This window comes from Carassius auratus, chromosome 25 (assembly GCF_003368295.1).
Source record: "Carassius auratus strain Wakin chromosome 25, ASM336829v1, whole genome shotgun sequence".
Taxonomy (NCBI): domain Eukaryota; kingdom Metazoa; phylum Chordata; class Actinopteri; order Cypriniformes; family Cyprinidae; genus Carassius; species Carassius auratus.
The window spans coordinates 13,313,484-13,340,192 of NC_039267.1; the positions used below are offsets into that span (position 1 = coordinate 13,313,484).

General features: G+C 38.3%; 1 protein-coding gene and 1 long non-coding RNA gene across 3 annotated transcripts in view; one reads left to right on the forward strand and one right to left on the reverse strand.

Moving 5' to 3' along the window:
- LOC113043402 (uncharacterized) overlaps positions 1-26,709 on the reverse strand; it is a 54,637-nt gene that overhangs the window by 21,711 nt on the left and 6,217 nt on the right. Inside the window, exon 1 of one of the 2 annotated variants that reach the window (XR_003275727.1) lies at positions 13,321-13,401. The exons of the other annotated variant lie outside the window; for it this stretch is intronic. This is a non-coding gene — a long non-coding RNA (uncharacterized LOC113043402). Of the gene's footprint in view, positions 1-13,320; positions 13,402-26,709 lie in introns of those variants that run through there. 2 annotated transcript variants of the gene reach the window in all.
- On the forward strand, positions 13,570-21,978 carry ciartb (circadian associated repressor of transcription b). The gene is made up of 6 exons (XM_026202756.1): positions 13,570-13,717; positions 16,235-16,718; positions 17,222-17,297; positions 18,480-18,558; positions 20,009-20,144; positions 20,535-21,978. Exons 2-6 carry the CDS (start codon positions 16,275-16,277, stop codon positions 20,946-20,948), a joined length of 1,149 nt encoding a protein of 382 aa, XP_026058541.1. The 5' UTR covers positions 13,570-13,717; positions 16,235-16,274; the 3' UTR covers positions 20,949-21,978.

The following is a 26,709-nucleotide window of genomic DNA, read 5'->3' on the forward strand; positions in this document are numbered from 1 at the left end:
GAAATAAAAGAGATTAAGTTTTTTCCTACAGGAAACTTCACAACTACGTCAATACAACTAGCTATTCATCAATGTGTAAAACAGGATCTGAAGATCTAAAGCAGTGTGCGTGAAGCATGGACAGCAAAGGTTGAGAAAGTCTTGACGGTTTTGTAAACAAAGCCGGTTCACATCCCTTCATGAAATGTGTTTTTTTCTTTTTTTCTTCGCTCGGCAGGACGTATGTTTGAAAGAAAGCTCCGGTTTGGTTTCTCCGCCACCAAGTCTCAAGGCTATCCCACAGAACCCAGGACTGGATCTGAGCCAGGCCTTTTTTTATGTTTGAAATTTGGGATGAAATCCAAACAAAAGAAATACAGCCCTTGTGTAGGCCTCCTAAAGTTATGCAAGTCTATGAGAGTAACAGCCCAATAATAATAATTAAAAAAAAAAAATAGTAGAAACTTATGTAAAGCTCTCATTACTGTTGCTGTGCGCAGTGAAGGGGGGATGTGGAGCTCTTCAAATAGGGCTGAATGGCTGTGTGTCATTCCATAAAGGAGGGACATTTGTGTCCACAACTTTTAAAGCAAGGCACTAAACATTAAAATAAGCAATGAAAAATTTGACCAGATCAAAATCACAATGTTATGAAGTAGCAATAGATCCTTTCTTCTGTATTATGCAGCACATCCAATGGATTGTAAGACTAAAATATATATAAGAGAATATATATGAGAGAGTCTGTTATTTTACTGGAAGACTGAGATGAAGTTTTGATTAAAAATGACATGGTCAGAAAATGTAAAAAAAATAATTGCATTAATGAATATTTTAAAATAAGATAAAACAATATACCGTAATTTTCTATTAACGCCCACTTTAAATCTATTAAATATAAATGATTATAGAAACGACTTATTTAAAAGTAAATATATAGAAAATTTATTTAAATATTATTAGGATTTAATAAATATCTTAATAAATATTTAAATAATTGATTTAATAATTTATATTTTTTATAATATATAAGGGTTATTATAATTAACTACAACTAAAACAATAAAAATATTGTTAATGTGAATAAAATAAATGTTAACTGAATAAAATAAAATATGAATATATACATATTATATATTATTAGCTAGTTGTCAAGGCAATTCAGTTTAGCTTAACTTGATATACAAAAATAATTAAAACTAAAACTGAAAAAAAGAATAAAATATGAAAATAGAAATATGAAAATAATAATAATTAAGATATCAAAAAATTTTTTACTAAAAGTTTATCTAAAACTAAGAATAGAAAATTTAAAATGAAAAAATAATTCAAAATATTAATAAAAGCTTTAAATGTAACTGATATATTCCTGTCCTTAAAATTAGAAATTTTCCCCATTATAATACATTTAATGAAGCTGATTAAAATAAATAGAAATAGTTTAAATAGAAAACCGTTCTTTTTCTATTTATTTTAAAACGTCGACTGCTGACTCTTGAATGCTAGCAAGTTCTTCAAATGTTGAAATGTCCCGATATAAAAAATTACGTTTACATTTTTACAAAAATGAACTTTAAAAAAAATGACACACTCTTCTCTGTTACCCGCAATGACCCTCTCCAGTTCAGACAGCATGGCACATTATGGCTGCAGCCATATTTATTTTCCGAACATGCTATTTTACGAGCTGTATGGAAAGTTTTGTAAAGTCTGCAGACTGCTCTCGCTCTGGCTCTCCTTCTCTCTGCCTGTGAACCCAAGTACACATCATGAGCATGAGCTCTTAATGTCTGCTCTGTGTCCTGCAGAGACTGCTGAAGCTCAGGGTGCCACCTTATGCCAATCCACACGGGCACGTCTGCCTGCTGCTCGTGTCAGATAAACCCATGAGCCTTGGCTCTGATCTGAGTCGGGGAAGAACCAGTGCGATATGGTCTCTCTCTGTGTACTCCATCCCTGTCTGCTACTGACAGATCCGGTTTCATAAAGGCATTTATAAACAGGTCTGTGATGTTCAGATCAGATGACCTGCCTGAGAACAGAATAACTATGGGAACTGAGAAACACAGATGGACTCGAACTGACTCTTATATAATATAAAACGTTTTCCTTATGACTGGATGTCGTGTGAGAATATTGATATGGTAATGGCAGTCTGTGCTGATGGTGAAAATAATGAAATCATAATGGATATGTTTAGTATAACATACTAGCATACTACGTTTACAGCTGGGTTTTTTGCACACTGCATGAAATAATGTAACACAATGCAATATGCTCAGCCACAGTATTTAACTTCTCTTTCTTAAAAATAATTTTTTACACAAATAAAATGAAAAATATTGAAATTAAATATTAAACTCGTAAAATCTTCTTCTTATTCTGAGTTAAATAAATGTAAAAAAAAATTAATCCCATGGTGAAAACAAACTCCCACAGACAAGACATTTTTATTTTTACACAAATAAAATAAAAAAACAACTATGTATGCAAGTTAAATTAAATGATTAAATTACTGATTAAATTAATGAAAAAACTGAAAATAAATTAAATAAAATTTCCTTTTAATATTCTACTTTAACCTGTATGCCACTTTCTACTTGACACTGAATTGTCAGGAGAAATGATAATGTGAAAACGAGGTAGCAGTTAAATAGTATTAATACTCAGTAGTAGCTAGTATGCAGTGAACTAATATTCCATTTGAATGTTTGTTTCTTCATTCTTACATGGAACCAGGAGATATGCTGTTAATATGTGCTAAAGTATATGCAGAAGACTGTATGTATGCTGGTGTCTAGCTCCTAACATCAGTCCATCAGAACTCTGACCGAGTCCTTTGGCCGGGGTCACTGTGACTGAATTACAGGGTGCAGAAGGATTGTGGGCGATCAGCTCGGTGCTGTGCACTGATAGCATTAAATCAGTCCTTCTGCGTGGCGACACACAGCGAAGCGCTCTGGCTCTCTTTCTCTCTGCCTGTAAAAACCCAGTTAGCATCGTGAGCATGTGCAGTCGAGCAGAAACACGTCTAATTGATCTGGGCCCATTTTACATGACTCTGCAGTTTTCACACAAGAGTTCACATCCTCACCACGGGACAAGCCCTGCCCTGCTCTGCCTTATAATTAACAGGGGATGACGCCTAAAACTAAAAACACAAATATCATGTGTGTGTGTGTATATATGTGTGTGAAGTGCAGTGCATCACCAGCAAAGTCACGATACGATACATATCATGACAGGACTGCACTGAATTTGACCTCAGAAGAGTTTAGTAAATCAGCTGTTTATGAAACACTTCATACTAGGGCCATTGTTAACTACTGGGAGAGCAGGCCTTTGACCTCTGCATTTTGAAGGGCCTCCATAACTGTACCACAGTACAATACAGGTAATGGCATATGTTTCATGGTTACATTGGGCTCTCCCCACCAGGTACAGTATTCTGACTGTTTGCATCTTGTTTTTAAGCCCATAAATAATAATGGAGGCCCACTCGTTTTAATAAATTCATATTGTAACGTCTCCTACTCTTTCTAATATATTATAATTATTCGTATTAATTCTTATTATTTTTTTATTATTGCTGGTGGGTTATCATTGCACAAATCAACACACTCTCTACGTTTAAAAAATTAAAATTAAAAGATTTCTTCACTGTCTTCACTGTATCTCACACACACACACACGTTTAGTCTCAAGATCACGCTGCGCACACACAGTGTTTTTAGTGCTGCCCCACAATTTTATCAATAAAATAGCTTAATCACTGAAGAGCTAAATTATCTTTCTCAACAAGGAACTATTAACATCATCATTTCTAAAGTAATTAAAGCAACAGCTTCACTATTTATTTATTTTTTATAAATGCTAAATAATACTTATATATATTTTATATATCATCTTATTAATACTTTTTAATTACTTTTCCATAAACAAATCTTATTTAAATATTTTGTTCAGCTACTATATATATATATATATATATATATATATATATATATATATATATATATATATATATATATATATATATATATATATATATATATATATCCGTTATTTATACTCTTTACTTAATTATGCATATATACAAATGTTTTAGTCAGTAGAAATCAATAAAGCCATACAGAACGGGAAACATTTTTTTTATAGAAAATGACCCAGATAAAAGGAATTTAAGATTAATTCATCAATATCCAAATCAACAAAAATTTGACATTAATGGCAAATCTTGTAGTTTTTTGGATGCTAAAATATTGTTTAATTTCTAACCATAAATATGTCAACTATAAGTAAGCCATTTCTAGGCCGATTTCCTTAAAAAGCATAAACCCTATCAAAATACTGTCCAAAAATAAAACGTGCACATGCACAAGGACAGGTGTACAAACACAAGGGCAGAAGTTTGTCCTAACTGACAGCTCTGTGCAGGAATGACTTAATCTGTTTGGAAATGAACCCCGGTAAGAGAGCATGCAGCCTGTGAATCATGTACAGCCATCTTTCTCCATGCGCAGTGCACAGACTCGACCAGAGCGCTTACATAATCCAGTTAAAATACACCCCCAGTCACATGTAGCATTCAGCCCTGTGGTGAGATATCCTACTGCCGCTAGGGCTGTGCTGGCAGCTGTTCAGACATTTACACACACACACACACACACACACACACACACACACACACACACACACACACACACACACACACACAAAGCCATTAAAGATTCAACTGTGATTCAGTGCCCTGCCTGCATGTGAACTGTCTGTGGAAAAATGAGCCAAGAGCTCTCCCTCCGAGCACATGTGACTGAGTGGAGTCTTCGCCGAGGAGCATTACGAGAAAACATGCACACACACACACATTGCAAGAGGGAAAAAGAGGTACAAGATGGGCAGGACGTCCAGCCCTTTAAAGTCACAGTGCAGGCTTCCTGAAAGCGTGCAGGGTTTCACTTCTTGCTGAGCACATGCGACTCGTGCCCTCCAAAAGCAAGCGAATGCCACGGCCGTGTTTGTTTTTGAGGGCACTAATGGGCGGCGAGTGCGTCACACACAATTTCGACATAACTTCAACAGATCGGTGATAGACAACCATGACTGATCTCTTTAAGGAGCTGAGTTGACGTGAAAAACCGCATAATGGCCTGGGTACATCTGGCCGGCGCTGTCTGAAAAGACCCAGTCTAGCCATCTGGTGCGGCACACAAACCCTCGCACAATATGAGCCTGATCACCAATTCAGCTGCATTATAGCACCTGGTCATTCTATGGTCAGATCTATTAATTATGCAAGCGTCTTTAATATTTAATTAAGGGGTATTTGGCCCTGTGTGTTCCAGCATCTGACAATGAATATACAAGCACATGGCTCAAAGGAGAAAGCTGTTCCTTTGTTTTTGAAATGATGGTGGTGAAAACTTTTTCTTTTTTGGCAATTTTATGGATGGCATTTTATGTATCTTATATGTCTTTTATGTCCCCGTAAAATCAAAATGGAAGTTTTGATTGGCTTTTAGTATGAATCTGTCGGTCTTAAAGGGTTAGTTCGCCCAAAAATGAAAATTATGTCATTAATAACTCACCCATATTCTGTTCCAAACATGTAAGACCTCCTTTTATCTTCGGGACACAGTTTAAGATATTTTAGATTTAGTCCGAGAGCTCTCAGTCCCTCCATTGAAGCTGTGTGTACGGTATACTGTCCATGTCCAGAAAGGTAAGAAAAACATTATCAAAGTAGTCCGTGTGACATCAGAAAATGCATTTGAAGCATCGAAAATACATTTTGGTCCAAAAATAGCAAAAACGACGACTTTATTCAGCATTGTCTTCTCTTCCGTGTCTGTTGTGAGAGAGAGTTCAAATCAAAGCAGGATATCCGGTTCGCGAACGAATCATTCAGTTCACCAAATCGAACTGAATCGTTTTAAACGGTTCGCATCTCTAATTCGCATTAATCCACAAAATACTTATGTTAACTTTTTTTTAAATGTGTCAGACTACCTCTGAATTCAAACAAACCAATATCCCGGAGTAATGCTTGCACTCAAACAGTACACTGACTGAACTGCTGTGAAGATGAACACCGAGCCGAGCCAGATAACGAACAATAGACTGACTCGTTCACGAGTGAAGAACCGGTTGCATCGGTGTTCGGATCACCAGTAGTTCTTTCGGACAGTTCGATTCAATAAACCGGTTGAAGAAAACGGTTCACCGGTTCTTTTAAGCTCGACGTAATGGCGTCATTTGCGATGATTGCCCTTGATTCAAGCCTTAGGATTACCCGCGCTCATAACACTAGCACAGAATCAGTTCAGTTCAGACGCTCTGTGTGTCGGTCTGCTTCACGCTGAATCACAAATGCGTAGTATCATCAGCTCCTCGGTTCACGAATTGGACGCGTCTGACAGAAACGGTTCTTGACTCGAGAACGAGTCAATGTTTTGTTTGTTATCTGGCTCGGCTCGGTGTTCATCTTCAGTTCTCTCTTCACAGCAGTTCAGTCAGTGTACTGTTTGAGTACATGAACTCCGGGATATTGGTTTGTTTGAACTCAGAGGGAGTGTCAGCCACATTAAAAAAGTTAACAGCTTAAGTCATTTGTGGATTAATGCGTATTAGAGATGCGAACCGTTTAAAACGATTCAGTTCGATTTGGTGAACTGAATGATTCGTTCGCGAACCGGATATCCAGCAGTTTTGATTTGAACTATCTCTCACACAGACATGGAAGAGAAGACAATGCTGAATAAAGTCATCGTTTTTGCTATTTTTGGCCCAAAATGTATTTTCGATGCTTCAAAAAATTCCAACGGACCCTCTGATGTCACATGGACTACTTTGATGATGTTTTTCTTACCTTTCTGGACATGGACAGTATACCGTACACACAGCTTCAATGGAGGGACTGAGAGCTCTCGGACTAAATCTAAAATATCTTAAACTGTGTTCCGAAGATAAAAGGAGGTCTTACATGTTTGGAACAGCGTAAGGGTGAGTTATTAATGACATAATTTTAATTTTTGGGTGAACTAACCCTTTAAGGTTATCTGTAAGCTAGTGTGCTCCAAAACAATGACAAAATTCACATTTAGAAGATATAAGCATTCAAATTGAAAATACATTTTATTAGTTCATACATTTTTGTACAAATCACATTTACTGCGTTTAAAAGCAACATGTGGAAGAAATGACAGTGGTGGAAATTTTTGGAATAAAATGGCTCTTGTTTTGCTAAAGCTAATTTCATAGCTAACATTTTATATTTCTGAAATATAACCTTTATTAGAGGAAAAATAAACAGAAAGAAAAAATCATATTTTTAAGTATGAATCAATTTTTTTTTAAAAATATATTTACGTTTTGTCATGAGATTGGGTTGTTAAAACTGTTTGTCATGTTGGAAATGACTCCAAAGTTGTAATTTGTAAAAACTACTTAATGTTGAAGTAATAAAAAAAAACATGAAAATATATAACATATATAAAAATATATAAGAAATATATAGAAGGAGTGAAAGCAGAACATCTCAAAGCCTGTTATGTACAGCTGACTAAGTTACATAATCAATAAACACCGCACATGGATTTCCACCCCGAACAATGCCTCCGTCTGGAATAATCCTGTTAGATTTAGATTCGGCCCGTAGCTGACCACAAAACTCTGCTCATGAGTGTCATGTTCTCTTACCCTTCAACATGATTTCAGCGTCTCACACTATTTCTGTGAATGTGTGGGCTGAATGTGTTTTTTGATTGCTTGTAATGTTGGGCAGAGGTTGTATCCTCATCTGCCATCACTCACATTAACACACACACACGAGCAGAGGTCTTGATCAGTGTGAAACACAAGAAACTCAACACAGATATGGCCATTAAGGATGAGCCATCTGTGCTGGCCATACTCAAAGAGACACACTCCACACTCTGACAATTTTATTTAAATATAATTTTATCTGCTATAATGGCATGTTGTTGCATCAAATACACAACTGAAAACCAAACACATTCATAATAATTCAAATTAATGTGTGTAGCAAGAGTGCTATTTTCCAGCCTCTCTGTAGCAAATGAAGTGAGAGGTTACCAAATCAAGAACAAAATGTCCAATTCGCCCCCCCCCCCCATAAATAAATAAAATAATGTTTATTATATATTAAAGCAATCATGATTAATCACATCCGAAATTAAAAGTAGTTATTTGCATAATATATTTTAGTGTACTGTGTATATTTATTATGTATATAGAAATACACACACATGCAGTATATATTTAGGAAATATTTACATTTATATATTTATATCCATGTAATTTATATTATATATAAATATATTTAATATATAAACATGCATGGGTGAGTTTATATTTACATAATAAATATACACAGTAAACACACATATAATATGTAAACAAAAACTTTTATTTTGGATGCGATTAATTCGTTTGACAGCACTTATATGTGTGTGTGTGTGTGTGTGTGTGTGTGTGTGTGTAAAATATTTAGTCTAATTATTTAATATAATGTTGAGATATTTTCTCTTTTCCATTGTCATCGCCGTCATCAACTATTTTTTTTTTTTAAATAATAAACAAAGTATTGTAAATAGTAGTTTGATTAAATTCTAAATAGTAGTATACATTTAGTGAATTATAAACAATGATAAATTGAAGCCAGTGCAAAAACTTATACATTAATACATATGCAAATTCAACATAATTCATAATGTATTTATTTTGATTTACATAATATGCATATTACAGTAATGGAATTTTGGCGTGATGAAATTATGCAAATATTTTAGAATAGTTAAGCTTGAAATATAATTCATTAATTATTAATGTTTTTTTGTACCCACAAAGCCACTCTTTTCTCCAGAGAGAGGACAGCGATTCATTTCCAGCCACCTGTGGAGATGACATTCGGGGGTGGAGGCGATGTGGGAACCCAAGTGTTTTTCTCTCTTTTTTTTGTGAATGGGATACAGAAAGGCAATGAGAAATCCAGCATTCCCCCGCAACCCTCCATCCCAATGAATCATCAGTGTCCGTCAGACAGCACTTCTAAATCACCAAGCCAATTTATACCTGTGACTCATCGCGGGCCTACCACAAGGACAAGGGGCTGGGCATTATTGCCTTGCATGAAAACGTGCAGCAGAGAGACCAGTGAAAACGTGCTAGAACACGCGCAAGTGTGCGAGGGACCTTGCAATCTCTGACTGTGAAAGCAGTCACTCTACTGTGATTCAAGGAGTGAAGAATGTAGCTACTGGTAACATCCAATGCTTGGGATGTGATCGGTATACAAAGGTGAATCAACCCTTTTCATAATTCACCAAACTTTTCATCATTCTTACTGTTAGACTGAATTTTCAGTATTAAAATCAAACCCAAAAAGTTAATAAAAATATTAAAATCAAAATTAATAATTAATATATTATAAACTATAAATAAAAAAATTATTTAAAGGCAACACAAACATATCTCATATATAGACTTTTAAAAGTTGCTTTGCGTTTTCACTCAGAAGTCTTCTTTATAAGCATACTGTCACAATATATCACAAGAAACTATTTCTTATTTCTTTATTTTAATTCTGAAGGCCTTTCATGTTCTTTCAAGTTTTGAGAATTTTTACCCCAAAACACTTTTAATTGTAACTTTGCTGCAATATCTTAAATATGTAACATCTTAAGTTGACTGTAGATCATCATTGTCTGTCATTAAATACCTTAAAGCAGTAATTATCTCGCACTTACGCTGTAATCTCATATGCACCACAAGTTTGTTTTCCACAGATTTTCTTGCTCTGCATATGTATTTTAATCAGATCACTTAGAAACTAGAACATGTCTTCGATAAATACTTCAGAGAAACATATATCATCGCTGATTACCTAACCGTGGAAGAGAAATAACTGAGAGAATGAATCAGCACTGAAGATTCCAGGTTTTCTTTTTTTAGACTTGTATTCCCACTAGTTGCAAGCTTAACTGCTGTGTCATTTGTTTAGCCTGCGATGATGGTTCAGCATAGGACTAAATGTTCTCATCATCTTGCACATTGTAAAGCAGCCAAGCGGAGCAGTCTGAGAAATCCCCTCTGTAAACAGCATCCAGTTGTTTGCTTGTCATTCTTTCATGTGAAGTTTTGCAAAGTGGTTTGGACACGTAAATGGGTAAAGAATGTGCACATTTATCTGTTTAACTTCTGTACACAGATGTTAAAGTAACGTGCAACTACAACTGTTCCAATAACAGAAGACTTTATTGGCCAATAGGTACTGTGTGCAGGTTATCAGTTTTGTTGTATCCCGCCCACACGTGAGGGTCACAGCTGCTGTTTTTATCAGCCTGTGTTAGAGGCACACCTTCTTTGCAAGCGAAAGAGATGATGGTGAGAAATAGTTATTATTCCCTCCACCCCAAACAGAAGCAACACAGCTGAGCCACACCCATGGCCTCACTTGCACCTCCCCCTCGCAATGACAGTAAGACATAAAACAAAAGTCATTGTCCGTGACATGTGTATAATAAACCCTAAGAATGGCTATGAAGTCACACCAAGAGCAATAATAATAAAGATACTGATACCAAAGGACAATAATATTCTGTTTATTGTAACTGTGCACAGCAGTTTTGTCATCTGGCACTTTTTAACATTTATAAGTTGGAAAAAAATAAAATTCTTCATTAGACTTCAACATTAGGGTTCCTATCTGTCCTTATCGTTAGTTGTGGTGTGAACATAACTATTCTTATTAGAAAGATTATGTAAACTTTATAGCTGTTATCAAATGGCCTGTGAATAATTTAAAGAACTATAACAATAATGATATTAGCGTCCACAACAATGGTTGGTAACTTTATAATAACATGCACTTCAATAATGTCGTCTGCCACTTTGAATGGTCAAGCTCTTTAAAGTAGATTGGATTCTGATTGGCTGTCAGTGTTTTTAATCGCTCACCAGCTGGGAAAAAATAGTTTCAAAAGTGATTTTGTTATAGTTGTGGTGTGATTGATGTTCCTATTATCATAGAATTAGAACGAGTGCTAAAACTGTATAGCTATTGCTATAGTTATCGCCCTTGGTGTGAATGGACCGATAATTATAACAATAACTGGCACTTTGAATGTGCAAACTCTTTAAAAAATTAAGATAATTTCTGATTGGCTGCCAATGTTTTATTGTTCATCAACTGGAACAAAAAGTTTTTAAAGTACATTTACATTAGCATCATTTTAACTACATTACTTTAAGCGCCATTGTCTAGGAGTCAGCAGTTTAGCAAACTATGAAGCGCTAAACAAAGAAGTCGCTTTCAAACTAAGCAGGTTTCTGTCGGTCAGCAACACAAATTTGAGTAAGCCACTTGAACATGAGTGAAATGTTCTCCAGCTCTCAGAAAATCCTGTTAAATAACTGAGTTTCATCTGCAAAACTTCAGTGGTAAGTGTGACCAAACCTTAAGTTATCAGAATGATAACGTTCCTCTATGTTGTTATCATTGTGGACTGTTTTCATAGTATTAGAATGATTAATAAATCTTTATAGTTATAGCTGTCATTATCGTCCTTGATGTGAACAGACACAGCAAGACTTTACAAATTGGCCCAACATGCCATTACTGGACACAAAAAGGTCAGTTTCAAGAGGATGGTCTGAATTTAAAACCAGACCGCTTTGTACCCAGTCGCTAATCTATTTGGGTGGCGTCTTTGGCTCAGTTCAAAACCCACAATGTTTTGTTAATGTTCTCCTGGTTGTCAAATACCGGCAGGAACAGAGAAGGGAGAGAGATGGAAGAAACATTCTCTTTGCGTCAGCTATGATTTTCAATTGTTCAAAGCTGAAAGGAGAGACAGAAGATGGGTGGGTTTTTTTCTCACATGTGCTCACGTTTTCCGGGGAGGAGAACTATGACTCATTGGCTCCAGGCGTTGAATCTGTGTCTGGACTTCAACCAGAGTTCCCACCCCCCAGAGAGATGCAGCGATTGTGAGTCCTTATTTGCTCTTCACCTTCACAGCCACCAACTTGCTCACAACACCGAGGCATGAGCGTGAAAATACCAGTGGACGTAGACCACCTGGCGTGTCATTCATGCTGTTTGAAAGGACCAAAGTGCGCTGAATAATGCGTGACGGAATATAGCCACTCAAGCTCACCTGCTGAGGGGCTTTTAGAGAAGGTGCAACATTCTAAACACAGCAAGTGAACTACTTTGGAATGTTTTTCAGTCCTGCCCCCCTCACCATGGAAACTCCACTGGCTGTGCAAAAACAGTGTGAGCGTAAAGGCATCACGTGTGCAACCCAACACGAAACAGAACACGGTGGCCTATCACGTTCAGTCTAATTCATTCATTCAACTTTGTTCACATACGACCAGCTGTGCACATTGCAGTCTGTCAGGGGCAGGTAAGGATAAGCCCCACAACGGGACTCTGGGTAATACGGAAAGAGACAGTAGCAATGTGCACACTAAATTGCTCCTTAGACACATGTGTTGTTGGCTCGTGGTACATGCATAAGTTTCCACACTGGTCTGTTTACAGTTGCGAAACAATCAATAGACCTAAAAGTGGCCTAAAAGTCCTAAATGTCCGGTCCATAGGTCACAATCACAAAAACCTCAAAATCCAATAAATCAATATATTTCAAAGTCGAAATAAAGGCAGGGGCAGGTATATACATAAAATTTGTAAGAATTATGGGATGAAGTTGCAACATAGTTGCCACAATGCAAAGAGAAAAAAATATAGGAAATAAAATAATAATAATATTTTATTACAAATTACTCTTCTGTGTTCTTTGCCGCCAGTTTTAGCGCAATTTTTAAACACCGATATTCTAAAAGATTTGTAAACAAAACACTAATGTACTTGAGACATGTAAATGTATAATAAAGTTATACTTTTCCAACGTACCTTGTGAGATCCTAACAGAAAGAGCACCAGCAGCATATCTGTTTTTGTGGTGACCCATTGGGCTAATATTATTTCTGTTGGTGTCTATTTGTAGACAGGTAAAAATAAGCCCTCTAACCTGTATGGAACCTTTGAAAACATTGTTAAAGCAGTTATACGTGTAAAGTATATGACCTTTTACTTATTTTGGGGCGTGAGGGGTCCCCCTTGAATCAGGCGGGTCAGATCCTCCCAAACGCCTCTATTATTAACACCAGACTGCAGCTAATCAAACACCCTATATTTTCAAAGCGACCTAACACTAACGAAAAATAGGGAGGTGCATATATGGCGACATCCCATTCGATTTAATGAGTTAGTATATATATATTTATAAATAAATAAAAAAATAAGTTACTTACAACACCACCACCACCACCAAAAAAAAAAAAAGCGCTCGGAGTTGACATTCTGTCCGCCTGTTGGAATGAAACCGATCCGCGTGTCCACGTGTTTTGTCAATTTACATATCATTTTAATATGTAAGCTCTTCTCCCCTATCAGCCGAGGCTTGCTTCCAACGCAAACTCTATTTGTCAGATTCGGGTCTGAACGCACAAATCGGAAAGCTCGGCGTTCAAGCACCCGCCCTCTCAGACACGTTGCCTTGGGAGAAGTAACACGGGGCCACACAACTGCAGGTCTGCATCACTGAAACCACGTACACCTCTCTACAGAGCCTCGATCGGCGCTCCGCTTGTGTTTGGATATACTGCTGAAACAAAGGACAGTGCGACCATTCGTCCCATCCGGCTTGAGGTAGGATCCACGTTTTTAAATAGCAGCAATCGCTTCTGATTTTGTGTTTTTGTGGAGTAAAATGACATGGACAAAGGAAAACCACTGCGTTTATTTAAAGCTTATATTGAGATGTTGGAAGATGCCGATGCGTGAGGCATCCCTCTATTGTAAAACAGATTAAATAGTTTGATTGTAATCTAAATATCACTTTTAACACTCATTCTTGAATTTATAATGGTAATGTATCATATATGACAGCACGATTTGGTTTATATTGTGTTTTTGTAAATTGTTTTATTTTTGATTTTTTCGTATACGTTTCATCAAGCGACTATCGTTTTAATATATACATTGTTATTTTATGTTTTAAAAATGTAAAAAATGTGGTGGTCTTATCTGGGTAGGCTGTATTAAAGGTGTTAGTCATCACGAGGGCCCCACCCTCGGTTATCAGACAGGTACATACGGCTTTTGGTTTATTTCATAGCCGTTTTGATATTAATGTGGTGCCCAAAGCAACCGATATTACTGGCAGGCGTACAAGAAACACGTCTCGGTTACACGACTTCCTACATTTGTAACTTAGTTGCGCTAAATTTGTGAAATAATAGTCACGTGCCCGCTTTGTCTACGTTTATACTGGTAGCTAAACGTAAACACGCGAGCTATCAATGATTTTCTTTGTTTTGTCAAATGACCGGTTAGCGCAAACTAATAAAGGGCCTTTTCATCCGAGTCCCCAGCTGTCGACAAAACTTGTAAAAGTATCCGATGTAGGCAGTTTTTCGATATGAAAGAGGAGTTTGTTCGCTAAACGCAGCGTTTTGTTTGATTAAACTTTTGGCGAAACTGGTGTTGACGGGATAAAGCTGGTCAGCAGTTACGTCCGTTTGGAAAAGGCTGATCTTTGTGTCCGTTATAAAGCCAATTAGTCGCGTGCTTGAGGTAGAGCGATTACATAATGTGGCTTTATTGGCAGGACTGAACTCTGGCTCAGCAGTCCATTTGTTTGAAATGATACCGAGCAGCTGATGGACGGATTAAATGCTCAAGTGAAGTGAATGTGCTTAGACAATCTGAAAATCTTTTCACACCGTTGATGTATATAGTGTTACACACAGTTTATTTAGTACATTGTACATTCAGATATCTACAGTATCTCTATTTAGGCTATGACAAAACCTCTGTTTGTGTTGTGTGCAGTGTCAGTGAAGGAACTGAAGAAGTTTTAAGTACATATACTGTATTATAAGTTGAGTTATGGTCATGCAAAACTTGTGTAGCGTGCATTTAAATATGTTTTTGGAAAAACAATACCTTTGTAATAGCATAGTGAATGTTATACTGTAAAAGGTAAATATTGCTTTTTACTTGTTCAACGTAATATAATCAGGATTCAGTATTTGTATCAAATAAAGAACTTTTTTAGTATTTAAAAATAATTTAGAACATGAATCAGGTTTTAGGTCACCTGACAATACAGTGTGGCGGCCGTTTCCATTTTTTATTTTTCATTCAGTCATAAATGTGTAATTTTATTAACATGCATCATGTAAATGTCCTGTTGATTTATGAGAAGCCCCCACACCTTAAAATGATGAGTGGTCAGCACCCTTCGAGAAAGCACAAAGCATTTGCTTCTATACAACTTATGCTTTTAGCAAAGATTAATGGCTTGCCTCATTAAACATTGTTGTAGACACTCCTTTTTATGTGTATTCCTCAATGCCTGTCTATTATGAATGACCAAGAACTGAAGGAATTGATAATACAAGCTGAAAACACATTACTGTAATGCTCAAGGCCGCAGATCTGGTCCCAGATGTGTGTTCCTGGACTATTTTCAAATCATCCTCTTTTAAAAGCAAGCCCACAAAATGTTAAAAATGTTACCCGTAACCAGCAAACATGCATTTAGGCACAAACTAGTAATGCATGAATCTTAGTCATATATTAATAAAAGGCCATAGAAGGAATGACGCTATTAAAACGGCTTATTTCTATGTCCTTTGTTCTGCGATAAATGGTGGTCACCATGGCTGCAGCGTTCGGGTCTCATTGAATAAACAAACAGGGCTTTGAATGTGTGTGTGTGTGTGTGTGTTTTTTGTTGTTGTTTTTTTCCACCTGCTTCATCATGGTCTTCTTGTTCTGTAAGGCTACATTCTCAAGTGTTTTTCAATTAAGTGCAATCAGAACAAACAAATGGATGTGGTGCACAGGAAACACATGTTCCAAACAGACAGCAGAACAAAATCTTATTTCAAACATATCAGTTTGAATAAATAAAGACAGTCTGTTGCAACCATATTATGCATGAACAAGGCCACTGCAAGACTTTGAATCTTGCAAATAGGTCTGAAAAAGACTGTTAAGTTCTTGCTTTTATATTAATGGCAAACGAACACCGTGAAAGACAGAACATTCTTTCTTCATGGGGCAACTTCACACCCGTTCATGTTGTATTGTGTGATGGTGTTTATTATTAACGATTATAGAAATTGGAGATTAAAGTATTCCCGTTTCCCCTCACAGGTCAGTGATGGTCCGTGCTGGTTAGACCCTGCTTCTTAAGATGTCAGCTTCAGATTCGGACTATTCCATTGACTGGCTGGCCAGTGACGATGAGGACAACGATAGTGAGCTAGAACCAGATTGTACCAAAGCACAAGGAAAAACCACCTTGCCAAAATCCCCCTCCTCAGGGGTCATCCGAGGGAGCCAGGCTTGCCAGTCGCTCTCAAAAAGGAATGGAGATAAAGGGGAGGTAATGGACAAAGAGAACATGAGCTCTTGGGGAAGTTCTCCTTCCAGCTGCGATAGTTCCGACTACAGCGAAGACGGTGGCCATTGTCACCTGGGACAAGAGGCTCGGACCAATTATAGTCAGTTCCCTGAGAGCCCTGTAGGCAAAAAGAGGCAGGCACTGAAGAGAACATGCAGCTCCATGGTCCTGGAGCAAAGGGAGAGGCAGCTCACACCTGAACAAATGGAGAAAGACCGGCTGTTCGCTTGCAAGGTGAGACGTGCCACTTTTTGAATCGTTGACATGCCAGGGAAGGGACATGGCGTTCTTAAAGCAGCCTTATCTCCAACATGATCTATCTCCACTAGAGCAGAATAAATGTAAAAAAATACTTGAAGCAAACCACTTCCAGGAAGACCCCTCCTCTGTGCATTCTTCCTAGATGAAATGTGAACGAGTCACACGAGGCCACTGGACGAAGAAACTCGAATGTTTTCCTCTAGCATGTAGAATTACTCATTCCATTACATTTGCACAAATGTGTGAGAAAGTAGATGAGTCACTTTGTTTTGTACCACAGTGTCATTGTTCTTCTGGAAATAATGAGCCGCACAAGGGAATGTCCTAACCTGATGTTTTTTTTTTTTTTTTTTTTTATGGTAATTGACAAAGTGTACCATCAAGATCCTGAAATGAAAACTCTAAAAATGTTTGAGTGAATGTTAAATGTGAAAAGCTAAACAAGGAAATACTGAATGATGCTCTTTGTTTTGCAGTGCTTGGAGCTGCAGTGTTACATTCAACCCCTGTCCTCAATCCTTAATGGCCTCCGCTCAGGCAGATACAGAGAACGTGAGTAATCCTTTATGAATTTGTATTAGTCTTATGCATATCCAAAACCTTGCCTAGTTAGCCCAGTATACAAGGAGAACAGCCAAACTAGAGGCAGCAGGCCATGATACAAGAACTGTGTCATGAGATTTGGGACCGAGATATGTGGTATGAATATACATGAAATGAGGCTCTCATATCAACCACAGTAATTTCCTGGTGGCGCATGCTACCTCGCTTAGTCATAATAAAACGTGTATGGTTGAAAGTCGCATGCCTAAAGCAGTGCAAACCACATGCCTCCAAATATACAGGGACCTCGACTGAAATACCAAAGGCACTGTAGAGATAAGCTTTTTGGTTTGGATTGGCTGACTCCTTTGTTCCCCTGACTAGTGGGATAAAATATTCTAACATTTGACTCAGTACTTTATGTGGCTGTTGTAACGGTTAATAAAAAAATACTGTAAAATCTGCATTGTCACACTGTTTCCTAACCAGGTGACAAAGTGTGATTAAAAAGCTGTCCGTTTTTGTCCTTACTAGCCAGGTGAGAGTTTTGTACGTCACTTCATTTGCCATTTTGCACAGCATTATCACACTCCTCATGCATATTAAACATCAAACCTAGACGGGGGATACTAATTATAAAACTTAATTAAACATAGTTCAAAAACAGGTTCCCTCAAATGTAAAACCATGAAAGTAGTAGCTATCTAAAAAAAAACATGTTATTTCTGTTCTTAGTGTTAACATGTGCAAACAGAGAACCGCCCACGCAATATTCTGGTTGACTGACTGTTACATTGCACAGCGTTTTCACTTTCAGTGTGGATAGAAAAATAACTTGTTCCTGAAATCTCGATGCTGATAATGGCTGGTTGAAACACAAATTACTGTGAAACGGCAACAGATGGCATTAACAATATTAGGTACTTAAAAGTTATATTGGCTAGAACCCCACATGTGCTAAAAAAAAAGGTTGTGTACAAAGCAGAGCTCTTTATTGGGGCTTTGTCTGGGACTGCTGTCAATGCAAGGGCTATGGACGACATCATACTTCCTGGCCACAGAGACAGCAAGTCTGTCCTCCCACATGCTTCACAAGAACCCATCTGCCTTGCAGACATAGCATGGCCTGTCAGAGAAAATAAGCTGGCATTGCTTGTAAAATGAATTTAAGCTCTATGTTCTTCTTTTCAGGCCTCAGCACTTTTCAAGAGAGCGTGGCCGTGGACCGCATCCAGAGGATAATGGGGGTCCTGCAGAATCCCTGCATGGGGTGAGTTTCCTGCTGATTCTCTTCACCTCACTCACGGGCAGCTTGAGGGTGGGCTTTAGTCAGAACAGCACTCCATCACAGATCGATCGGATGGATGTTGTCCATTTACTTAATCTACTTCAATCCACTTTCACCTTCTTGTGAGGGAATCTTGTTTCAGTTCTTTGTGTTTACTCACATTAGTGGCAAGGTTGAATTCTCCCATAGCACTTGTGAATGACTTTTACGCCCTCGGGTCTGGCTCTGAGGCTATAAGGGAACGAGTCAAGGAAATGAGAAAACACATGGCCTCACAGCATGATGCAGCAAGGGGGGCTGCAGGGCCAGTGTGGACCTGCCACCACAAATTTAAAAGAGTCTCGACAAGAATAAAACTCAAACACAGGTCGTTAAAAATATCCCAGCTTCGTTGTGGGAGTAGCCTGTCATCCGATTGATTCGCCTTCCTCTGGCTAGACAGTGCAAAGACTATGATGTCATCTTTGGGAGGAGTCGGTGTTCTCTTGCATCAAATGACCTCATGATGGATCGGGCTGGGCTTAGGTGCGTCGTTTACTTTTCGTCTTAACTGCACCTGGCATGCAGCCCAGGTCTGCTCTCATTGTATTGTATTGTGCTACTTTACGAAGTCCAGTATTCACGTGTGAGTGCAGAGTCTAGAACATCTAGTCCGTTGGTGTACTTTGGGCCGCATCCAGCAGTGTTGCAACCTGTGCCGCATGAAAACATGCCTGGCAGAAAATACGTCTGAAACATGCCACTAAAAAGATAGATGATGGGGTTTTGGGTGGGGTCTTAAATCAGGCCATCTGATCGAGGCACTGAGCCAAGTAGACAAGAGCACCGAGCGGGGGCGTTGCTACCTCCCCACCACCTGACCCCATCATCATTACATTGTGCATCTGGCAAATCCCTCAACCCAAAGACACATCAGAAGAGGGAATATAAAAGTAACTTTTATGACAGCAGCCATTTATATTTAAAATACAGAGAATGGGGCCATAGCAGATTCTTTCTTCATGTGACTTGCACTAATCCCCACTAACCATCTGTCGGGGGCTGGTGTGAGTCAATGGGCACCATGTGCGTACGTCTGCATCACTGCTCCTTAGCGCAACTATTTCTTTTCCCCGTGATGTGCCCCGTGGCAGGCTTATGTCTATATTTAGAGGCAAGGGAAACGGTTGCTCTCCATGCCACGTGTGTGTACAAACATGTGAATCAACACCGGAGCTGTTCTCATTTTTAAAAACACATTTGTGTGTCGGCGTGAATGTGTATACTTGATGCTGCATACTTGTGGTTAAGTGTTCTTTCAACTCGTCTGACACAAAACAAGGTGATAGAGAACAGTAGACTTTCACTTTCAGTCTCGTCAAGTCTCTAAATAGTTTTTATAGTACATCGGTGGGTTACCAGACTTAAATACTGTTCTTCCTGTACCATGCAGAGAGAGGTATGTCAGCATCATCCTGAAAATGGAGGAAATGTTGAAGAACTGGTTCCCTCACATAAAATCTCAACGAAGCGACCAAGCCAACACTGGAGCGCTGATGGAGGAGACGACCCTGTCTAAGAAACCCAAGGTAAGTCACTTGAAGAGCTGTCACAAACATGTGTAAGTTAAGACGACTGATAGAAAAGGAGACTGAAATACCCATTATACTTTAATCACCTGGACCAGAGAGGAACAGGACAGACAAGAAGGGATTAAAATCTATTTTTATAGTTGGACAGGTATAAAATGCACATCTCATGTTCACTAAGAACAATGACAGAACAGAACAGGTAATTTTGGAAAGCTTTCACAGGACCGATAAAAATGATTCTTAGGCTGAGAACTTGTGACATGCATTCTAAATTTGATTTTTTTTTTTAAGATTCTTTTTTAAACTTTCTTAAAATCATAGAAAACCGATTGCAAATATTTGCGTTGAAATCTTAAAAGTAATTCTCCCTCTTTCAATACTTTACAGGTGTCTCCAGCAACATCTCCCCTGCTCACCGGCTTTGCAAACCCTGCCACCACAAGTGCCCTTTCCATGGGTAACAAGGCAATGAGAGTCAGTGACCTCACTCCCCCAGGGCCCTACTCTGCAACCAACCTAAAATGGCTCCACACATCACCCATCTGCTCCCCTTCGGCCGAACAGGCTCAAGGGACAGTTCGGAACTTTCTAACATCCCACAGGGACAGGGAAGCAACGCAGGACAACTCTGTGTCTTCCAGCACGGACCGTCTATGTGAGACAGAGTCTGCTCCCAGCCGACCACCTCCAGCCAAGATTAACGCGCCATGTCTTGAGAGACTTCTTAAATCCACAGAGAGTATCATCACCCACAAAGCTCCAGTGGGCTTGGGTGGCATGGCAGCTGGTGGATGGTCCTAGTCCTTTGAAAAGGTTCCGGGAGATCAGAGCATAGCTAGAGCGTGACTGCCCCCAGCTGGTCTGGAGTAACCAGACTCCACCGCAACCCCTGCCTCCATTCTAGCCTTGCGGAGAGGCAAAGAACACAGCAGAGGGAGTTCAGCACAGCCCAGCAAAACAGTGACATGTTCAGTTTCAAACTGAATTGTGTCGGAGTGTGATCTTTGTGTGTGTCTGATGTGTATGTCTGCATCTATTCCCTTACTGTTGGACTGCAGAATGAGTTGTAGCAGTGTGCGTGTGTGACTGCAGTGGGGGGGGGGGGGGGGGGGGTTTAAGAAGGTTTTGTGATCTTGGCTCACCTTTGTCCTTTACCTTTTGAGATGGTTTCCTCTTGAAACAAATAGAGGAGAAATCTCCTGTGGTGGCAGCATCCGATGAGGCAGCATATTGGTATCTGTGAAAAAGCTTATCTCTAGACAAAACAAAGCAACCTTTTTTTTTCCAGCAAGGGAAGGGAAAAGAGGGAGGAATTTATTCTGGGAACACTTCAGATATTCCAGTGTGCTAGTGAAATCTATAGTAGATGTGGTTGAATGTGAATTTATTGGTTTAGTTTGCTCTTTGAATCCACTCTATAGAGTTGAGTTGATTTGTGACTGTTACTTCATAGGTTTAAGCTTCTAGATACGTTTTTTTTGGTACAACGGTTCTACCTCAATCTGACACCGCGTCTCCGGTTGTGTACGGACACAGTAAGTAAGTACACGCAAGTAGACTCAGAGTGAGGAAACTTCATAAAGCGCATCAATACAGTGGGCGAAACACGCCGAACTAACACAGGAGTCTCACTTCACAAAAAAAGCTCTGGAGGCTTGACTGGTGCCATTGTAAAGAATGTGAACTTCAAATTTTCGCTTTTTTTTTTTTTAAGCCTCCCAGTTCAAGGGCATAATAGTGCCTGTCAATTCGATGTCAAACTGTGCCTCTTCACTGGTTTTGAAGGGAGAGCGTGAACTATTCAGAATACCCGATGCCTCTGAAGGATGTACAAAAAGAAAATCAGGACCCTTCGAAACTCCTGCCATTCATTCTCTGCTATCAACAAGTAAATTATTTGAAACTCTTGCCAACTACTTCCTGTGGTCATGTGACACAATGACTTTTCAGTTTGCCACAGAGCTGGACAATACTTAAAGAGGGAAAAGGTATTAACTGTGTACATATTTAGAAAAGTTGTTAATTTACCCTTGCAAAGTGGCCTTTATAGTGTAATATTTTATACTTTCTGAAATAAATGTGGTTATATTTGTTTGCTGTATTCCATTTGTCTTGAAGAATTTTGTTTCAACTGATCACATACATAATAGTCGTATGTTAAAGCTGCAATATGGGATTTTTGTAATTGACCACAAGAGGGTGCATTTCCAACAATAACAAAGGCGAAGCTTGATGACGCTATGAAGCAGGTGGCGATGGGAATGTAGCAATGTATCTAAATTGGATAAATGAATCATGATCACGGATGAGGTAATTTATTCGTTTTTGTATTACCTGTATATCTGATCGTATTATTTTATGTAATACCCCTCTCTTCCGGGTCCTCTCTGACGCTCCTTGAACTCGCTCCGAGTGGGGCTCAAACCGGGTCTTCGGCATGGGAGGCGGACGCACTAACAAGGAGTTGTGCAGTGTTACGTGTTTATGGTTAATGCCGTGTTGTTTAACGTGCTCAAACCAATCGTTCTAAAATTAAATTTGAACGAACATTTGCAAGTAATGACTAAATATATTTTTAACAACACATATCCGATTGTATTTAATTGTACTGCCAAAATCTCGGTCACCACACGTGATAAAAATCCTTACCTTAGTACAAAGAGCAATATAACTTTGTTTATAAGTGCTATTATTGAAACTGAAACAGTCTATTTGCCACGTTATGTTATTTTCTCACAGGTAACGTTATTGATTAAAAAAAATGCTACAGTGACAGAATGTACAGGCATGTGGTGTAATTCATATCTATTAAAATCATCTTTACTGTAACTACGTTACTTGTACAATAACAAAATAAATAATTGATTTGCTTACCTGTCTATCAATACACTCGCGAGAGCAGAGTCTCTGTCAAGTCCAAGATTTTCGCGCAGCTCTCGCCATCTCGTAAACGCCTGCCCGATATTTATTCTGGTTTTATTCCTCTGTTTGTCACACAGTCTGCGTGTATCCGAATATGGACGCTTACGTTTTACTGACACTTCAATACTCGCCAAAGAGTAATCGTGATCCATAACAATGACAACCAACCATACGCGCGGCTATAACATAACCACCACTTCCGCATTTGACCATGTGATATTCCGGTGTGGTGGAACATCACATGGTCTACACCGGAAACAAAGTATAGAGCGGACACTGCGTCACTGATAGGCGACATTTCTTTTCCGGGACGGCCAGTTATTTAAAATCGGAATTTCTCTGAAATAAAAAATCTTTGGAGACTTTTGAGATATTCTAAGTACACAACTGGAGGAAATATATCACACTGTGCAAGTTATTTTCGGAAATTTTATTACAAAATTCCTCCATATTGGAGCTTTAAGGGTTTTTTAATTGGACCATGCTAATATCCGGACAGCAGGGTAGCTGAAATAAAGCAGAATGTAGAATATTTATAAAATATGTGGGGTTTTTTAGATCGATTAATGGATTCATATTTTATATATATTATATTACGTAAATGCCATTAAAAAAAACAGAATGCTATGCAAGTCTGACATTTCTCAAGGATTAATAATGTTACACCACATCTAATTTGGCAGCCCTTATGTGCATTGTTTTCAGTGTGACTTTGATTTTGCACCAGGAGACAGTTGATCACAGACCTTTTTGTTTGCTACACTCATTGACATTCGGATATGAAGATGTCTATTCAAATATCAAAGCCATCAAAGGCTTCAAATCAATCTAAAAACAACCCTCCCTAAAAAAGGCTAATCTATTAAACCTATCTGAAATATAGCTTTTACTTAATCACAACTTGACCTTAAAAACTGAATCCATTATCTGTCAGACAATATTAATACAAGACTGGTCTAGGGTGATTAACCACTCTGCAGTTTCTGGGAAGGAGAAGGTTGAATGGGGAATGGAGAAATGCAGAATAAAACCCACATCCTCTGGAGAATAGAAAAGCAAATGTTTTTCTGGACAGCAAGTAATTCAGATGTCCTCCTTCTTGATCCCCCTTTTTCCATTTCCCTGCTGTGCAGAAAATCAAAGTCAGACACTTATACAATCAACCAGGCGCACTGAGCAATGGCACTCTCATTTCTCATTATAGGTACACTGGGAAGAGGGTTCATTTTGGTATTTCCAGTCCACTGAACATTTGTAAAGAGAAGTGCAAATGTTCTGTGAGCAGATTAACAAATTACACTTCTCTTTTACTAAGAAGACAGAGTGGAAGTTACCCAAATAGCAATGACCCTAACCATTTTGACTGCAAAGATGTGATTCATGTGCCAGGTCACATGATTTCACATATAATGTTTGAAGAAAAACAGTGCTACTAATACACAGGTAAGGTAGAGTCTTATTATCTGGTCTGCAACAGTTTATGAGGACGACAGAAACTGTCTTGGGGATACATCCGTACAACCACAAGAAGTCACTTCCTCTTGGCAAGAACTGTAACTGTGGGCTGCTTTGTCAGTGAATGCCAACTATTTTTGCCAACCTTGAGGCATTATTCTGATTACATACTATTACTTTGTACTATTTATTATTAACACTATTACTACTACTATTGCTTATTATAGAAAATATTCCCCTAAGTATTGGGACACCACTAACATGACGTCACACGTCATCATTTGTCGTCTAGCTCTTACAATACACACATATACTTGTGTGCATTAGAGCCTTTAATTATTGTTCTGTATTAATGAGCTGCTTACTGACACACACACATATCGGAAATTGCACAGCTCACACATCCAGGAGAAAATAAACTTGTCAACGCTGGCCCACGACTTTTATTAAATACAGTTTAAATACTGAATCGCTACAATATATTTAACAGTGACGAGAGGATACAAACGCTGTTTTTAAGTAAACTCACTCTAAAAAGATAAACGCACAGACGCGAATACACGCAACTTCTATTTCTCTCTCTCTTCTCTCTCTCTCGATTTCTAATTATAGGGAGGATTAGACCCCATCAATGTCTACGGCCGTTATCGCCCTGATCAGACATATGCTGTGGCACTATCATGCAGTCTGTAATGATATGACGTTAGCAAATATTAGTGATTGTTTGCAAAACATTTCTTTGAGTAACATGACCATTAATATTAACTCACAATTGAATGTAACATAAAACAAATTATTACTTTTCGTTAGAATCTTTATTTATGCCAAAAAGCTTACATTTATGTGTCTTTTTGTTCGCTGTAGCAGCCATGATGCCGAGATAATTCATACCCCTTCGTTTGAGGTGTGGTCCCGAAAAATCTTCGTTTGAAGGGCTATCTGGCCCTTCCCCTTACACCTACCCCTCCAACCAAAAGAGAATCGAGACAGGGGAAGGGCTAAGGGGTAGAATTGGAATTGGGCCTTAATCTTTAGAAGATAAATGAATATGAGTATAGCAGTTACACCTAAATTTGTGTTTAAATATATTTTTATTTTTAGATTTATTACAAAATTGTAATGTTATGTGAGATTTACCAAAATAATTAATGGCTTGTCAGTATGAACCAGAATTCATCCGTACTAGGTATTTTTTAAGGGAGTAGCCAATTCTGAGTCACTATGTCCAAGTTAGAAAGAAAACAGATTTACCTTTGTTGTTTTTATAAATACATGGAAAATCTAGTGTCTTCTGGAGTCTTCCATGGTTTTAAAATCGTTTCCCAGGCCTTTGCTGTATCAATGAAGGTACCTCAGTGTGAATGGGCATGACTCTTTTCAGAATAAATATTGGCTTGAAAGCTTGTGGGGTGATTTGTGCATGCTGAGTGCGGAAAGACTATGTTCCATCAGGGTAAGATTAATTTCAAGGATTTTAACGAAACACTGAAATTAATTAAACTGGCATGCTTTCCCTGTTCTTGAGGATTTACCATTTGTACTCTGCCAATTTTGGTGTACTGGTATCAAATACTAACTGACTAAGCTGAAGGTCTTGGCAATTAAAATGGATCAAAACTGTAAAAGGCCACTACTGTTTGACTGTTAGGCTCAGTGGTATCACACAGTGGTCACAAGATGTCGAGGCCAGATTAACAGTTGGAGGTGGGGAGGTCTGGTCCAGCCCAGATGGATTCAGTTTCTGTCATGTGAGGGATGTGGTCTCGTTCTCTTTTGCTATTTCCATACACATTTAGTCCAAACTAAGTAAAAAGGGGGAAGTTAATTTGAATAGGAGGAAGAACAACATACTAAAGTTCAGAGGTTTGCATAAACCAAGCATTGTAAGCCAATTCTGAAAGATGACAGAATTTTCAGGAGGACAGTCAGTTGTAAATGCTCATTTGACATTCACATCACCACAGGAACACCAATAAATTGGATGGAACTTCAGTAAAGGCCACTGCACCTCTGAAGTCCGAAATACAGATACTGTGAGATACACATTCTTTGACCAGCAGAGGAAACATAAAGCAAAACGACGCAAGTTCACTTTCGTCTTTAATGCCTTGTTTTTTGTCAAAAGTCTTAGAATAGATTCCCTCTGCTATTTAACAACAGTGCGGCTCATTGGCTTTGGCCAGTC

Excerpts from the sequence above, each read along its gene's own strand:
- ciartb (XM_026202756.1), top strand. The coding sequence starts at position 16,275 with ATGTCAGCTTCAGATTCGGACTATTCCATTGACTGGCTGGCCAGTGAC. Across the intron at positions 16,719-17,221 it reads ACCGGCTGTTCGCTTGCAAG|TGCTTGGAGCTGCAGTGTTA; the intron begins GTGAGACGTGCC and ends TTTGTTTTGCAG. Across the intron at positions 17,298-18,479 it reads CTCAGGCAGATACAGAGAAC|GCCTCAGCACTTTTCAAGAG; the intron begins GTGAGTAATCCT and ends TCTTCTTTTCAG.